Source organism: Camelus dromedarius, chromosome 3, assembly GCF_036321535.1.
Source record: "Camelus dromedarius isolate mCamDro1 chromosome 3, mCamDro1.pat, whole genome shotgun sequence".
Taxonomy (NCBI): domain Eukaryota; kingdom Metazoa; phylum Chordata; class Mammalia; order Artiodactyla; family Camelidae; genus Camelus; species Camelus dromedarius.
In genome coordinates, this window is record NC_087438.1 from 40,353,339 (window position 1) to 40,371,976 (window position 18,638).

General features: G+C 35.9%; 1 protein-coding gene across 1 annotated transcript in view; it reads left to right on the top strand.

Annotated features, from left to right (window-relative positions):
* The window catches only part of NDUFAF2 (NADH:ubiquinone oxidoreductase complex assembly factor 2), a 153,693-nt gene extending 136,485 nt beyond the window's left edge, over nucleotides 1–17,208 (top strand). Inside the window, exon 4 of the mRNA XM_010974904.3 lies at nucleotides 16,876–17,208. Coding sequence (XP_010973206.3) covers nucleotides 16,876–17,124 — 249 coding nt within the window. The 3' untranslated portion in view covers nucleotides 17,125–17,208. The remainder of the gene's footprint in view (nucleotides 1–16,875) is intronic.
* Nucleotides 17,209–18,638: the final 1,430 nt, after the last annotated feature.

Sequence of the window (18,638 nt, forward strand, 5' to 3'; positions counted from 1 at the left end):
AGGCTCCTCAAAAAATTAAAAGTAGAACTACCATATGGTCAAGCAGTTTTACTCCTGGGTATTTATCTTAAGAAAACAAAAATAGTAAGTAGAAAAGGTATATGCACCCCCAATGCTCTTTGCAGCATTATTTATAATAGCCAAGTTATGAAAGCCACTAAGTGCCTACCAATAGATGAACGGATAAAGAAGATATAGTGTGTGTGTGCGCGTGCGCACACAGCAGAATATTACTCAGCCATGAAAAATGAAATCTTGCCATTCGTGACAATATGGATGACCCTAGAGGGTATTATGCTAAGTGAAATAAGTCAGACAGAGAAAGACAAATATTTATGTTTTCACTTACATGTAGAATCTGAAAAATAAAACAAATGAATAAGTATAATAACAAAGCAGAAACAGACTCACAGATACAGAGAACAAATTATTGGTTACCAGAGAGAAGAGGGGTGGAGGAAGGGGCAAGATAGATGAAGTGGATTCAGAGGTACACTACTAGGTATAAAATAAATAAGTTATAAGGATATAATCTACAGCACAGGGACTATAGCCAATGTTTTATAATAACTTTATATGGCATATAGTCTATAAAAATACCAAATCTCTATGTTGTACACCTGAAACTAATACAATTTTGTAAGTCACCTATACTTCAATTTAAAAAAATAGAAATACTAAAGGATAAGTAGTATTCATTGATTTAACAAAAAGGATAACATACACCTATATTTTGATGCAAAAAGATGTCTGGAAAGTCATGAGTGAAAATCAGGTTATGGAACAGTGTGCATAGTATATATTTATAATTATACACATACATTTGTAAATGAGATACATTATACTCATATTGTAAATCTATATGTATTATAGGGGAAAGTCTGTAATGATATACTCCAAACTTTCTAACAGTGGGTATGAAATTAAAAGAGATTTACATTTTTGACTTTGTGAATTTTTGTTTAAATTTCAGTATTTGTTTCACGATATATTATTTTTGTAGAAAAGAAGTAATCTCGAAGGGAAAAAAGAATATTTGAAAGGAACTGGAAAAGTTCTCTTTACTCCTTTGCAAGTTTACTACTATTTCAAGTTTCCTGTTTCTTAGCCAATCTAAAGGGCAGGCTGATGAAGTGAGAATATGGCAATAGCAGGCAGTCGTCTGTTAGCTTATGATCATTAGCTGTGTTATTTGTTGGTTTATCATTGGTCTCTTCCTACTGGAATTTAAGCCTAATGAGAGCAGAGACTGCCTCCTGTCTGTTGCCTTATCTTCAGGATCTAGAACAGTGCCTAGCTCAGATTACTGTTCAGTTATATGAAATGAGTATGTAAATTAGGGAAAGAGAGATTCCAGCTGAGGTCTCTTGGCCAGTGCCTTAGGAAACCCCTTCCGTCTCTGCCCTTCATTTCCTTTTGACTTTGTTCTTAATTTCTCAGTGGCCATTTTGCTGCCCTACCCTCCAGTTCCCATGAGAATTCTCACCCCACCTTCATCTTCCTGTCTCCATCTCTGCTGGGATACTCCTGAGCCTTTCTTTTTCACCTGGCACCAAACCTAAAAGGAAGCCTGGCCAGCACCAATGCCCACTTGAGCTTACACCTGCTTGCATCCCTGATTGCCTGACCTTTAGAACTCTCTCTACAATCCTAATTAATATTCTAGCCTTTTCATTTTTCTCTTAGGAGAAAAGATGTTACTGTAGTTCCCCCCTTTTATCGTCCCTCCTTCCCTCAGCGTCATTTCGGTTGGTTTCATCAGCAACTACTCTTCTGGGAATTCCACTCTGCTTCCAGTATAGTTGCTGCAGACATCCCCTGAACTGCCTGTCTGTTGGTGCTACTCCCATTGCCTGAAGTGGATGTTTTTATTACTGGTGTAGTGGTGGTGGTTCATCTGATTCCTGCTCGTCCAGTTGGCCACATGGTCACCTCCTTCTACTCCCTACCACTACCCACCCTTCCCCAAGCCTATCCTCTTCTTTCTACCTTCTCCAATCTCATAAGAAGGGAAATGCTTGAACACTCTTTGGAAGTGGGGGGAGTGGAGTCCTGAGCTCCATTTGAAGTAACTGAGGGTCACTTACCCATCTACTGCCCCACAGTACACTTGCCTCTTTGGGAAAACAGCACCAGCAGCCCCTCTGAGATGTCAGCAGCTTGTTTTCAACTCTTGGTCAGTCATAGTCACTATAGATGATGCTTTGTGATTCTATCACATTATATTTTTTGTTGCAGATGTGCTACACTCTGGTTAAATTGCTTAATGTATACTAAGCAGGGAGTATAACCATCATTATAATATGGTTTCTCGGGGGGGGGGGAGTGTTTTAGATTCAAAATAATTGATTTATTATTAAACTTTCTTACCTTAAAGCCTTTCTAAGTTAGGAACTCTGTATTTGAGTAGTGATGTAATTTAAGTCAAATAGTTACTGGTGACAGGTGAAAGGTACACAAAGAAAAAGAGAAAAATAATTTTTTCTTAATTTTCAAAAGAGCGAACTGAGTCATCTTTACTTCATTAATTTTTAAAAAACTAGTATAAGCTCCCAAAAGTGTAAATAAGTTTGTATCTGTCTTTTCTCACTTTGCAAGTTATAAAGCCTTTTTCAGCATATGAAGAGAAGGGCTTTAAGTCATTTGGAATCAGAATTTGTTTTATTAATGATGGAATATGATTTATCCTTGATCACCTGCTATTTAAGTTTAGATTTGGATTTATAATACAGTTGCAAAATACAGAGTTAATCTGCTTATTCAGCAGTTAGTAAAGTGAATATACAGAGCCAAATTCATTAATTCATCAGATATATATTGAGGATCTGTTATGTGCTAGCTATGCTAGGCACTGAGTGTGGGGGAAGAAGGGGAGAAGGGAGGTAGAAAGGGCAGTGAATAACCCATTCTCTTTGAGACAGCAGAATATATATGCCTTTGCCCTCTGCCTTAGTAATCCAACTTCTAGAAATCTACTCAAATACATCTGGTGTACGCAAGCTGGCAAATACTCAATTTGGTGTAATTCACAGGGCTGTTCATACTAGAAATAGTAAATATGGCTTAGTGAGAGACTAGAAACAACCCAAATGTCTATCTGTTAATAAGCCACAGTATGGCTGCACAATGGAGGCTGTCTGCCCACCATACTTTCTGCACTTGGGAAGCAAGTCCTTTCTTGAAGGGGAAACTGATCAGAGTATCTCCATGTCTGCCATGGGCAAGTTTAGGTTTTGTTCTAAAGACTCATTAAAGAATTGTTAGTGGGAAGTGGCAGGGAAGTGGCAGGAAAGGTCAGGGGTTACTATGTGGACATTAGGTCATAGAGGACCAAGGAGACCTATTAGGAAGCGATTGTAGTCTTGGCAAGAAATGCCAATAGCAAGAAAGATGGAAAGAACTGCACAATTCAAGATACATTTTGGAGGAAGGATTGATAAGATTTAGTTCTAGGTGGTTGTTGGGGAGTTCAGGAAAAATAGGAATAGTTTTAGTAAAGGTACACAGTTGTGTAAGGGAGGCTGATTTAGCTGCTTCTGGCTGAAGTGCCGCTTCCTACCATGAGGACATTCTAGTAGCCTCTTCCTCCTCCCCAGATCCTGCTCACTGGTTTGCCTAGGACATGTCAGAGAGGCTTCTTTGAGAGTATGGTAGTTTACTTGCAGGGCTGCCAGTTAGCAGGATGGCCCCTCCCTGTGTATGTAGTGGGGTGTTGCCTTGGAGCTTGTCTGGATCTTAACATGTAAAGAAAAGGAGTCGGGTGAGGCAGTCTGAAACAAAGCAAAGCTGCCAGGTGTCAGGGGAACAGTGTAGCCAGGCCGTACTATACTGAGCCCTGCTGTATGCTGAGCACTGTGTGGGGCTTGCTGAGAACTATGCCAAGGCAGTAATGAGTAGTGGAAAGAACACAGTGGAGGCAGAAGCTTTGGTTTCAAGTCTAGGCTAATTGTGTGACCTTGAGCTAGTCCTCTGGGCTTCATCGATCTTGGATATATTTAATTTAAAACACCCATTAGACATCCAAGTGGAGACATCATTTAGATAGTGCTATATGATTCTGGAGCTTGGAGAGAGGTCAGGCCTGAAAATACAAATCTGAGATTCTTCAGCATATATGGAAATGATTACCTCAGGAGAGAGTAAAGACAAAGAAGGCCTAGAATCGCGTCCTGATGCACTCCAGTATTCAGAGGTTTAGCTGAGAAGGAGCTAACAGAAGATACTTGGATATTTTATAGACATCTCAAATTTGGTACCTCTAAGCCAGAACTCCTCTTTTTCTCTATTTACTACCATGGTTAATGGCATTATCCATCATCATTCACCAGAAACTTGGGGATTGTCCTGGTCTCCTTCACCTCCACATACTTGGTGATCAAGGCCTTTCTCCTTTTGAATATCTTAATAGTCTATCTTTTTCTCTCCATCTCACTTCACTACTTTTGTCTTGGTTCCTGCCCTAATGATTTCTCACTTGAATTTCAGCAGTAGCATCCTAACTGATTTCTTGATTCTAGTCTCACCTCCTTCCAATTCAGTTTCAGTGAGGCTATGAATTCAGTGTCAGAGAGGCTACTCTGCAGTTCCTGGAGTCATTTTTTTTTAACATTTTTTATTGATTTATAATCATTTTACAATGTTGTGTCAAATTCCAGTGTTCAGCACAATTTTTCAGTCATTCATGGACATATACACACTCATTGTCACATTTTTTTCTCTGTGAGTTATCATAACATTTTGTGTATATTTCCCTGTGCTATACAGTGTAATCTTGTTTATCTATTCTACAGTTTTGAAATCCCAGTCTATCCCTTCCCACCCTCCACCCCCCTGGTAACCACAAGTCTGTATTCTCTGTCTGTGAGTCTATTTCTGTCCTGTATTTACGCTTTGTTTTTGTTTGTTTGTTTGTTTTTGCTTTTGTTTTTTAGATTCCACATATGAGCGATCTCATATGGTATTTTTCTTTCTCTTTCTGGCTTACTTCACTTAGAATGACATTCTCCAGGAGCATCCATGTTGCTGCAAATGGCATTATGTTGTCGGTTTTTATGGCTGAGTAGTATTCCATTGTATAAATATACCACCTCTTCTTTATCCAGTCATCTGTTGATGGACATTTAGGCTGTTTCCATGTTTTGGCTATTGTAAATAGTGCTGCTATGAACATTGGGGTGCAGGTGTCATCCTGAAGTAGATTTCCTTCTGGATACAAGCCTAGGAGTGGGATTCCTGGGTCATATGGTAAGTCTATTCCTAGTCTTTTGAGGAATCTCCACACTGTTTTCCATAGTGGCTGCACCAAACTGCATTCCCACCAGCAGTGTAGGAGGGTTCCCCTTTCTCCACAGCCTCTCCAGCACTTGTCATTTGTGGATTTTTGAATGACGGCCATTCTGACTGGTGTGAGGTGATACCTCATCATAGTTTTGATTTGCATTTCTCTGATAATTAGTGATATTGAGCATTTTTTCATGTGCTTTTTGATCATTTGTATGTCTTCCTTGGAGAATTGCTTGTTTAGGTCTTCTGCCCATTTTTGGATTGGGTGGTTTATTTTTTTCTTATTGAGTCGTATGAGCTGCTTATATATTCTGGAGATCAAGCCTTTGTCGGTTTCACTTGCAAAAATTTTCTCCCATTCCGTAGGTTTTCTTCTTGTTTTACTTCTGGTTTCCTTTGCTGTGCAGAAGCTTGTAAGTTTCATTAGGTCCCATTTGTTTATTCTTGCTTTTATTTCTTCTAGGAGAAAATTTTTGAAATGTATGTCAGATAATGTTTTGCCTATGTTTTCCTCTAGGAGGTTTATTGTATCTTGTCTTATGTTTAAGTCTTTAATCCATTTTGAGTTGATTTTTGTATATGGTGTAAGGGAGTGTTCTAGCTTCATTGTTTTACATGCTGCTGCCCAGTTTTCCCAACACCATTTGCTGAAGAGACTGTCTTTATTCCATTGTAAATTCTTGCCTCCTTTGTCGAAGATGAGTTGACCAAAAGTTTGTGGGTTCATTTCTGGGCTCTCTATGGAGTCATTTTTTAATGTGGTATAAACACATAAGTCTCCTGCTATGATTGCCAGATTTTACAAATAAAAATACAAGGCACCTAATTAAATTTAAATTTCAAACAATGGATAATTATAAGTGTAAGCAATATTTAGGACATACTTATACTAAAAACTTATTTTTGGTTTGTCTAAAATTCAAGTATGCTTGAAGTATGCTTGAGTATGCTGCTCTTTTATCTGAAAATCCTACTCTTGCTTTGATGTCAGAATATTCTGCCATGGTTTTCAGGATAAAATCTAAATGTCCTGACGTTGCATGTTCTGATTTTTGCATGCCATGTATGAACTGCTTACAGTATCCTGAATTTGCTGTACTGCTTTACTTCTCCATACCTGTGGTACTCACCTCTTCCAGAATACCCTCCTATTCTCAGTTTTCTGGTTAATTCCTATTGTTAAGACTCAAGCATCACTTTCTCTAAAAAGTCATTTCTAACCTCCTACTCCCCACCCTGTGGATGATAATGGGAACACCAGCTCCTCTTCTGCAGTCTCATAACATTCTTTGCTTGATATTATCACAGAATGTATCATACTGTAGTTTAATTTTTTTTACCTGCCTCTCTTCCCTAGATTGTGAGTTCCTTAAGAACAGGGTAGAAATTATATCTTTCAATCCTGTATTCCTGGCGCATAGTAGGCTCTCAGTGTATGAACAAACCAGTGAATGAGTGGATGAAAATGTAGGAAAGAACCCATAAGCATAAGCCTCATACTGGGCCATTGGTGCTAATTCAGCTCTTCCCTGCCTTGACTCCTGGGTAAGTCTATGCTGCAGCCTTTGCCTGTCCTCCTCTTTACCCCCCAAAGAAGCTCCAGAAGAGTCGGATTGAGGTTTGTTCTCTGTGTCCCTAGGGCCTTGAATTATGAGTGCTCAGTATATATTTATTGAATGAAAATATGTGAGTGAATGAATGAATGAGTATACCTTGCAGGGCTCCAGGTCCTGCTGTCCCCTGCACTGGAGGACAGGATTCCTTCTTCAGGTCCTGGGAGGGAAACCTCCAGCCACAACATATTTGAATCTCTAGGGCATTCTCTGTGAAGCTGGAGCTGCAGCTTCTCTAACTCTGTGTCTTACCTCTTCTTGCCCAACTCCTCTACGTCCCTCTCTCAACCTTAGGGAGAAGAACTCTTTTCTCCCAACAGCAGCTGGCACATATGGCTCAATAAATATTAGCAACCATTCACAGATGGAGCCTCCTCTTTCCTCCAGGGCTCTAGCCTCTGCTCTTTCTTTCCCACTTTCGGAGCCCAGCCTGGAAAGCCGTGGGGATCTGACATTACCTTCTCTTCCAGGGATTATGATCTTCCCCCTTCTCACACAAGGGAGCAAGGTTTTCTTTGTCTCCCACCTGGGCAGTTCAATTAAATAGGACTAATATTAAATGACTCTAATTATTTTTTTATTAATGTTTAACTGCTAAATTCCTTTTTCGATTAAATCATTGTGTCTTTATGCTCAAAGGTCTTTTTTTCATACATATGGAAGTTCGTTTACTTTATTAACGGAAATACCACCTGCAAAACTATTAATGACTTGAGCTCTGTGATTAGTTCATTTTAGTGACATTTTGAGATTTAATAATTAATCTGGCTCAAGTTCAAAGAAAGAAAACTCAATGCCAGAAATTCTTAGCCAGTAAGGAATATAAACAAACCTTACAATTGTTCCCTCAAATAACAAAAACCATTGAGATCAACTTCTTGCAATTAGAAATGTTTTGGAAAAATGCAGAAGAAAAGTTCAAGAAAGCATGTCAAAACAACAAAACTCAGTCTACATTTTCATTATTGTAATTGATCAAAGTCTGTTTGCAGTAGATTGGACTGTGAATAAATTAAATGTGACATTGATTTGGCAGAGGCACACTAGTGATTGGCAAGAACACATAGCAGGAGCAGCTTCTGTTAACAGAATTTACTTGGTGGTTGTTTCATTCTAATAGATTTCTTAGCAACCTAGTGCTATCATACTAACCTAACCTAAGCTCTGTCATTTATTTACCCTTTGGGCTTCTACTCCCATCCAGGCAAGATTAAATTCATTTTTGATTACTACTCTAGCAGGCATTACCTCTGGTCTGAACACAGAGTACCTTTTGGTGACCTATGCACCTCCTCCCTTTTTTTCCTCTACTCTCTTTCATGTACTGAAGAAGGGTGATCTAAGAACTTATTATTTCATCCTGGCAGTTCAACTTGTAGAACTAGAAAAATGTAGTTTAATTAAACAATTTGGCAATAGTTTCAAGCTTAGGCATTACTACTGCTTTTGCTCAGCCTAAATCATTTCTTGGTATGTCACAAAATTGACACTGTAAGAAGAATATTCATCTTAGAACATTTTGAAACAGTTATAAAACAAATTCCTGTTATAATTATGTTGATTGTGGGGTGGAGTGTGTGGCATACACTTTCCGGATGAGAGTATTTTACAATAAGCAAATGTCTTTACGGTTTGAGAACCTGTACCATACTTTATGCCAAGTCTTCACTTATAATCTGTTTACTAAATCTTTTTGTATTCTTTAAAATGTGTTTTCTTAAACAGACTCAAAGGCAATGTATTCATACTTTAAAAATTTTAATACTCATTAAAATAAAAATTCTTCATTAATATGTATATTTTAAATTATGGAAAGAAAATGGAGCTGTCAAAGTCAAGTATATTTATATCATGTATAGCCCTTAGTCTAGTGAGAGGTGAGAAATCTATGGATTGGGGAGCATATGTTTAGTAATTTAAATATTTTAGAAAGTTGATCTTTCTAAAAGTTCTAAGATTAATACTTTCATTGTATCTTTATCTTATGTGCCCTTTGAAAAGCATATATCTACATCCAGTAGTTTTTAAAGATATATTTACATTAAACTTTTGCCAGAAATATATTGGTAATTTTTAATTAAAACTTTAAAAAATTTAGGTTCCTGGTTTTTGTATGTCATATAACTGAATCATTGTGAAATGGCCATGGTTTTGTTCCCACAGAAGACTAAAAAAAAAAAAAAATTCAGTGAAATGGGCAGTTTTATCATTATCCATAAGACTGACTACTAAGTCTTTACTTGCTCTTGAATATAGTAAACTTTCTAACAGTGAAGCACTGTTGAATTTACTTTAAACTGTATTTAGATTTTTTTTTATATTGAGATTTCTTTTGTACTTAAGTTTGAACATAGTTATATATGGTATATTGGGAATTCACAAGTACTTGAAACCAAATGGAGACCATTTATAAATACCAAACTTCAGAGGAGCGTGGAGCCAGAACCTCAAAGAAGAAATGGATTATGTTATATATAAATGTATTCTGCCTGCCTTTTTACCTAGCTGGGTTCATAGCACTTTTAAAACAAACTTTATAATTTCCTAATAAAGGACTAACCATTTGCTCTATTTTATTTCCAGGTCTATTTGTATAAAAATTATCAAATGATTTTGAAGTTATTTCATGGAATTTTATCTTTAACTTGAATATCACACCATCAGCATCATATAAATGCATATAGAGTGTATTACTCAAATATTCCTTGACAGAATTTTCACTTGACTAGCTTGAGTCTTTAAAGAGAGAAGTAGGGATAGGGGATTGAGCTCCTGAATTATATCATTAAAACCATTATTCATTCTTATTTGTACACACATGTAGCACATACAAATAAGTACACTTAAACAAATACTAGTGACGCTTCACGTATCTTAAATTATTAAGGTGGGTAATTTGTATTTATCTTGTTCACTAAGTACATGTGTAATAATATTCCTAACAGTTGTTGTATGAATGCTTAGATCTGTATCTAAATACTGAATTCCATTTAATAGTGTAGGCTCAGAATTCCTCTCGTCCAAGTGTGGCCCCAGAGATGCAGAATGACTTGGATACCTGAGACAGAAGAATCTTTGGGTAACCTTTTTAACTCACTCACATATTTCTCAGCCCTTTTCTTTCTCCAGTATTTGCCAAGTAATCTAAACTTTCTTCGAGTCAAGATGACATCATCAGAGAGCACTGTGGGCAGCTTTAGATCTCTCCCTTCTCTCAGATGCTAGAGTACAGCAGCTCCAAGGTTCAAGTTTGCAGAGCCTCAGTTTCCTTTATCTCCCCCAAGGCATCATCACAGAGACCTCTCGTCTTACTCTGCCATTTTCTCTCACCTCTTTTTTATAGTCCAGGTATCCAGTTCTCTTACGTAATACCTCCCGCAGCTGTAACTGTGTATTAGAGCTGATTTCTTTACCATCTTGGAAAAGTCACGTGTACTGGATTTTCGCATAAGGGACTGTATGATTGGAGTGGGATTATGTCATTCCTAAAGTCTTTGAGTCAACATGTTTGGAGATTGCATTCTCAAGCTTTATTTTTGTCTATATTTTATTTATTAAAAAAAAAACTTTAAAACACTTTGTCATTATCACACTTAGCAATTTGCAACATTGAGGACAATAGGGCAACTATCAAAAGGTCTCTTAAGCAGGGCTCTTAGTGAAGAAGTGGCATTGAAAAGGACTTCAGCTATAACCTTTCGGGGGCTTGAGTTCACATCTCTGAATTAATAAATAATACACAGTAAATAACCATTAACTTGTTTATACTACAAGAACAGAGATAAACTTGTTAACAGCATCCAGCATCCATTTCCTTTTTAAAAAAAACAAATCTCCTTTTCAATGTAATCCTTCACAAACAATGGTAATTTATAATTCAACATAGAAAATAGATTATACCATAATAAAGGTTTTAAAAAATAAAGATAATTAAAATTTAAATTAAAAAAGAAAATACATAGATTCAAACATTTAACACATAATACTTTTCACAACTGAATTTCTCACTTTTCCCAATATCAAGGCTCCATAAACAACTCAAGGCTAAGCCAATTTGCTCCGACGGAACACCCTGTTGAAATGAGAGACATTGTCACAGAACAATAGTCATTCATAAATAATTTATTTACGGGAAATTCTGAAATATCAGATTTTGGTACAGCTTGTGTTTACTCTGTTATCAGTATGGTTTCTTTCTCTTCTTCCCTGAGACTGGTTGAGAATGATATCCTTCAGTATTTCACTCCACGGGAATCTTTGCTGTGACCTTCTCAGAATGGAGTTGACCTCATGCATGACTTTCTGATTGTCCACTAGGCTCAGCTTCAATGGAGAAGGGCCACTGTTGACATACTGCTTCAAATCCCAGGCTAGGAGGCCAGAATAATGGTACAAGGCATAGAAGGCTTGGTGGGCAGAGGCCCTTTGTCGGATGGGAGTAGGGAGGAAACGAGGCATCCTCTGTCTCTGAGGTAATGCTAGTAATCTGAGGGATGCATATGGTCATAACAGTACTCTTTGCCTTTCAGGCTGCACTTTTCCTCTATTTAGTGGTAATGGATATCTTTGCAAAGCTTGAGAAGTCCTTTTGGTTCAGGTACAATCATGATAACCCTCAAAATATATAGCAGTAGTTTCAGTGCACAGCATGATGATGCTCTTCATGTGCTGACGGAGCTGAGTGGGTGGATATAAAGTTCCAGGGCATCAAGTACCTAGCAGAGTGTCTCGAAGCCTATCAGTTTTCCCTGCAATGAAATTCTTCATTCTGATATTTCTGGCATTACTCATTCCTTTATGTAGATTCAAGTTTTCCATCCTATATCATTTTCCTTCAGCCTAAAGCACTTCCTTTAATGTTCTTGTAATAGAGGTTTGCTTGTGCCTTTTTTTGCTTGAAAGTGTTATTTTTGAAGGATATTTCCATTGGATATAGTATTCTAAATTGTGGTTTTTATTTTCTTTCAGCATAGTAAAGTCATTCTATTGTCTTTACCTTTCATTATTTCTGATGAGAATCAATGGTATTTCTTATCTTTGTCTCATATAAATGTCTTTTTGTAGCTTATTTTAAGATTTTCTCTTTATCATTAGGTTTTAGCAATTTGATTTTGATGTGCTTTGGTTTTGTATTCTACTTGGATTTTTTTTTAATTTTTTGGATATGTAGGTGTATATGTCTATCTATTTGAAATATTTTTAGTCATTATTTCTTCTCTCTCTCTCTCTTTTCTTTCTGTGATTCATTATATACATATATTAGACTGCTTAATATTGTCCCACAGCTCCCTGAGGCTCCAGTTCAGTTTTTAAGCTTTTTTCTCTTTCTTGTGCTTCAGTTTGGACCGTTTCCATTGCCTTGTTTTCAAATTCATTACTCTTTTCTTCTGCAGTGTCTGATCTGCTGTTAAGCATATCCATTATGTTTTAAAATTTTCATATATTGTATTTTTCACCTCTAGAAGTTCCATTTGGTTCTTTTTAATAATTTCTATTTCTTTTCTCTTTATGTTTGTTTTTCTTTTAAGTCTTTGAACATATTTATGGTAGCTGTGATAAAGTCCTTATCTGTTACTTTCATCATTTCTATCATGTTTGGGTCTATTTCCTTTGACTAGTTTTGTAATACTTTCCTTCTTCACTTCTTGATTGGATGATGAACATTGAAATAGTATACTGTCTACTGTCTGGGTTTCATTGTCCTCCTTTTTAAAAATGTTGTTTTCTTCTGGAGTATATTAATTTACATGTGAATCAGCCCAAACTTTTAGAGACCTATTTTTAAGTCTTGTTAAGGTGGATCTAGAACAATGTGTTCAATAAGAGTTTCTGCAGTAATGGAAATGTTTTATGTCTGTATTTTCCAATATGATAGCCACTAGTCACATTTGGCTACTAAACACTTGAAATGTGTCCAGTGCAATTAAGGAATTAAACTTTTTATTTTATTTTACTTAATTTAAACAATGTATGGCTAGTGGCTACTGTATTGGACAGTGCAAGTCTAGAGTTATCTCTACTCTCATGCTAATTTATCCTTACTCCTAAGGAGTGATGTTTCTGAAGTCTTTATACTGAAAGCCCTGCAGGTTTGGTGAGGCATCTCCAGCTGATTAGAACTTGGCTGTCTCCTAGTCTCATACAAGCTGCAATTGTTCAGTTTACAGCTCCCCGGTAGTTATTCTTTAGCCAGAAATTGACCTTCCTGGCCCTGTTGAGTCTCACCTTACTCATATACTGTTTAGCATTCAGCTGAACACTCAAGTGTGTAAATATCTAGAACTCTTTCTATTTTCTGGTACTTTGCCCCACAAATTCCAGCTTCCTCATCCTCCCTAACCATCTCTATGTCTTTAGCTCAACAAGATCGCCAGCCTCTTCTTGGATTCCCCTACCCTGTGCAGCATAATATGCCTCCAGGAAGCTGAGGTGTTACAGGGCTTATGTCATTTTTACCCCTTCTCTCTGGGATCACAGTACTGCACTCACTATTTTTTAGTATCTGAAAGTCCAGGTTTTTGTTTTTTGTTTTTTGTCCAGTTTTCTGGTTGTTTATGACAGAAGTACTAGTCTGGCACCAGTTACTCTATTTTGTTTTCAAGCCAGTAGATTATGTCTTATTAAAACCTCTGTTCTCAACCCAGTGGTAATGGTTGCTGCCTTTGTTGCAGACTATATAGCATGTTAAATTGGAGATTTTTTTCATCCTGGCAAAATTATGAATTTGTTCATTCTTCATAAAGATAGCAACTGATGTGGGGATTCTGCTATTTACAAAATTTTCACAACAAATAGTTATTTAATGTATGTCACAAATTAGTGGGTTAAAATTTTAAGTACTTAAACAAAAGTATAAGTATTGAGATTGTATTTCTACCCTGTGATGAGAAAGTTTGGTATGTTTATTTTCAGTGGAGTAAAATAAACAGTCACTATTTAAAAATTCAGCTGTACTCTCTTCTGTTGTACTATCACTGCCCAGTAGCCAGTTCTTTCCCAGTCCTTACAACAACCCATTGAAGAAGACAGTAAGATTGTAATCTCCATTTTACACATGAGGAAACTGAGACACAGGGAGTATAAGCAACATTAACAGGGTCACACAGATAGTAAATGGCAGAACTGAGATTTGTATGCAGTTAGTCCTGCTTCAAAGTCCATGTTTTTAACCACAGACTTTCAGAAGACCTAACAATGTAAACAGCATACATATGAGGGAGGTGTAAGTGTTTATACATACATAGTCACTGTATTCCCATTTTCAGATAAAGGAACTGAGACTGAAAAAAAGTTAAGTGACTTTTTTGGTGCCACTGCTGGTAAAAGGTAGATTTGGGATTGAAACTATGTGTGTTTGGGTCAAAGAACCGTCTATTTGGATAGTCATCAGACTGCTGTTTTTTTTTTAATGAAAAAGTGAAATATTGGAAACAACAGTAGGGGTAGTCATTAAGGAAGTCATGGTATATTGCAAATGATAAAATACCATCCAACTATTTTTTTTAATGTTGAACACTGACAGGGAGAAAAGCAGTATGTAAAAGGATAAATATTTGTTTCAAACATATAAACATTTATATGAAGACCTACTTACTTTTGCTTTATCCCTATACAAACACTGAAACAAACATACTGTTTTTATTGATAAACAGTGAGACAAGGTGATATTGTTCCAAGGAAATAATGTAAGGAAAAATGCTTGCTTCATAGTAATTTCTGCTATAAGATAGGCTTTGTTACAAAATTATTTCTGTTTATCTTCAAGTCTACAGATTCCTTTTTATTCACCTAACTACTTTTCATTTTATCTATTCCAAATATTTACAAAACTAGATTTCCTTTCAAAAATGATTTATGTTCTGTTTAATTTTCCTGGAAGCTGTTAGCAGGGGTCTGGTAACCATTAGTTGTTTTTTTTTTTTTTTTTAAGACAAAAAAATTTATTTCCTAGAAAAACTATAGTCCATTTTTTTCAACTCTGAAATCTTTCATCTTCATGTTAATATAATTAACATATTCAGATTGGCTTTTCATTTGCCTAAATAGCTGTTATAAGAAAGAAACTAACAGAGTAATGATGAGTAAAGAGAAATTATGTGAAGGCAGGAAAAAAGAAGGAACAGCTCTCTGCTCTTAGTTTCCTTTTATGCAGACGGCATAGGCTCGCACCAGCTGTAAGACTGCAGCAGCAGAGCTGAAATCCACAGGGGCGACATGACTGATGCTCTTGATACCAGAGCCAGCCAAGCTGCATACCAGCTTCCCAGTAGCGCCTTGCTATCTTTGGTGGGCTCCCAGTGCAAGCTCAGCCCAGTCCTGAACCATTCATTCTGCTCAGGAGAAAGAGATTCCATGCAGACACAGCATTTTGCAGAGGGTCTTGAAGAGTATGGAGATGAAGTGAAGAGATGTCCTCAGACTGAAAAATATTTCCATCTACTTCCATTATTTCCAGTATCATATTGAGGGATTTCCTTTGTTATATATATAGTCACCTCACCTGAGAATTCTACAGAGCGTCTGAAAGGCAAATCCTGACTTCTCTCACCCTCACTCATAGCAGCTGTCCCTAACCTAAGTTACTGTGGTATGCAACCACTCATGGGGAATTGATCTATGTTGTGGAAATTACAAGAATAATATTTATAAATATTCTTTCCCTCACATGTTAGCTTTGGGGCAGGGTGAAGTTTCATTAGATGGGCCCTTTGTATCTAAAACTAAAAGTCTGTAACACTATAACCTTCCCAGATCTTTTCTTATAAGTACAAACCATTATTTTAAGTGTGATTTTAAATATCAGTGCTTACCTTTTTAAAGGACTGTTACTACTTGAAATTCATGTTAGAGACAGAAAGACTGCATCATGCGTTTGGATATTCAGATATGTCATTTTCTTAAGTATTGAAATTGAAAAATAACTTGGGAGAACTTGTCAATGTTGTCATATTAATTATATTAACATTCATATTATAAGTAACATATATTCTTAAAGAAAAATCAGAAAATATAGATAAGCAAAATGAACATTTTAAAATGTCACCCATTTGGAAATAATCATTTTTAAGATAGAAGAGGAAGAAGGAATCAATAAAGATAAAAGATATAATTACTGTATTTCATCTGTTTTTAAGATGCCTATCTTTCAGATTTTAACATTTCTGAAATCAGGGTATGTGAAGGAGTTTAATTGCCTTTTTTAGTGATACATTTAACAATGATTTAGCATCTTAAATCTGATGGTCTTGCATTCAGTGAAATACAGTAATAGATACATTGTTGTTTGGGGTATAGCAAATCTGAGTGACAGAACCGTGTTGCACAAATGGCTTGCACTGATTTGAGGAAGCATTTCCAATAGCAAAGCTCCTCTCTGGAACTGGTGTCTAGGGCATGGAACTCTGACTCCATTCCTGTCCTCTTCACTGCCATACCACTCCAGAGGAGAAAGGAAAATAGATGAGACTTGGTCCTGGCACTATAGAGGGTGGCCTTAGCATCCATGCTTTTAAGTCCCACAGAGAAAAGAAGACTGGTGGTAGGGGCATCTTTCTGAGGCCATCCATCTCACCTTTGCTTCATCCTCTGCAGAAAGTACAATCACTGGTTAGTTTTTGAGACAGAAAATAGCTGTTAAATTTAGAAAATCTTTGATAAGAGTGACTGTTATGCTGTTGTGTAATATTTCATGTTAAGTGGTTTGTTTCACTTACTGGGTAGTAAATATTTCTATTTCGTGATCCTTCCCATCTTTTTATTATAGTATACAAGGACAGAGTTGTGTAATCCAACTAACACTAATATATCAGATAACTTTTTCAGATTTACTCTGCATATATCTATTATTTAAATACAAAGCAAGTAACATGCACATATGTACTTTATTTCTTACTAGCTATTTTATTTTTATAAAACCTGTTGTTTGGGTTTTCTTCTAACTGGAAATTTAATGATTTCTTCCATTTATATATGCATGCAGGAAATACTAAAAAATGTAAAATATAGAGAAGAAATTAAAATGAAAAGCAAAGATATTTATGAAGAAGAAAAACTCCTTGGTGAAGAGAGCAACAAGGAACTCTTGGCTCCACCAGTTCAAACTCAGATTAAAGGTCATGCCTCCGCTAGGTACTTTGGAAAAGAAGAACCCTCAGTGGCTCCCACCAGCACTGGTAAAACCTTTCAGCCAGGATCCTGGATGCCGCAAGATAGCAAGAGCCACAATTAATAAATGCACTGTCGTAAAATCATTTCATTTTTATGTATGTGACTATTTTAACAAATAAAAGTTACTTTGTATTTTCCAACTGTACAGTAGTTCTCTAGTCCATTAAGCTTAAGAACTTGTTTTTAGTATGAATAATAAGTGTGAGGTTATGAATTATAGAACCCTAACTTCTTTTAAACTTAAATCCTTCACTTGATTTAATCATCATTCTCTATTTATAAATTTGCTTGGTTTTTCCCTCCTTGGATTGTTCCCTCGAAAAGTATCTTGTAGCTGTAAATGCTTAGTACATTTTGAATCCTTACAATCATTTGAAACCACCCAAAATATATCTTGGTAGAAGTGATAAGGGTAAATATTGAGCTCTCCTAAATGATCAAATATAAAAGAAAAAATGAGAATCCTGCTATTTCTGGAGAAGCACTCTGTAAGATTCTAATGAACTAATCAAAAAAATGAACTTGGATAAAACTTGTGGAATCCAAGAAAATTTACTTGATAAATGAAAAAAAAAACACATAAAGATCTTGATGAGTAGGTGGGACAAAAGCTAGTTTATGGTAGGATCGAGGTTGGAGTGTGAAGGGAGAAATTAGGACCAACAAAAGTAGACAGTTCCTCACAAAAGTCTGAAAGGACAGTAAACAGAAAAATGATACAGTAACTATAGTTCTGTGAGATTAAAAATTACTTTGAGAATATAGAAAATAGGGGAGGGTTCTCAGAAAGTGATTTCACTGATAGTGAAGATTACAGTGGCTTGTACATTGAAGAAATTAAAGACAGATGACAGTGTTAAAACAGATTATGTACAAGTGTTTCTGTAAAGTCATACATTTTCACAGAGTTCTAATTCTAATGTAGAGGTCTTCTCAGTGTCTGGCATTGTAATAGGTGCTCAATAAATAGGTACTGAATAAATGACCCAAATTTTAATGCTCTGAAAAATATAAGGAAATCCTTGGTTAAGTGTTAAACAATGAATTCCTATAAACACATAGGTTAAGATTTTTACTTAATAGAAGGTAAAAATTTTAATTGCTTAAGAAATAAACTACAGAAAATACAATTTTATAAAGTGTTATACTGAAACAAGTAATAAAATGTAATCACAACACTTACTGAAAAACAGAAAAAATCCCTAGGTAGTAATATTAACATTCCAGCAGCCCCGTTAATATCAGGTTAATCATTTTATCTCTTCATATCATTACAAAGTAATATCACATTTTACCAAAGAGAAAAAAAGAAAATAGCCAGTAGGCAATATAAAAAGAGGTAGAATTTATTGTATAATTGACTGCAAATTAAGATGTTCTTGAATCCTAGATTACAGGAAAAACTATAAATTCTAACATGCCAAATAGAATGTTTCTACTACCAAATTCCTATTAACTTATTAATTGTATTATATATACATCTTTTACAAATGTTTGCTATATAGGCTGTTTATAAATGTCTTAATGTATGACAGTTTATATTAATTTTATGGTTTTATTTAAAAATACCTATTT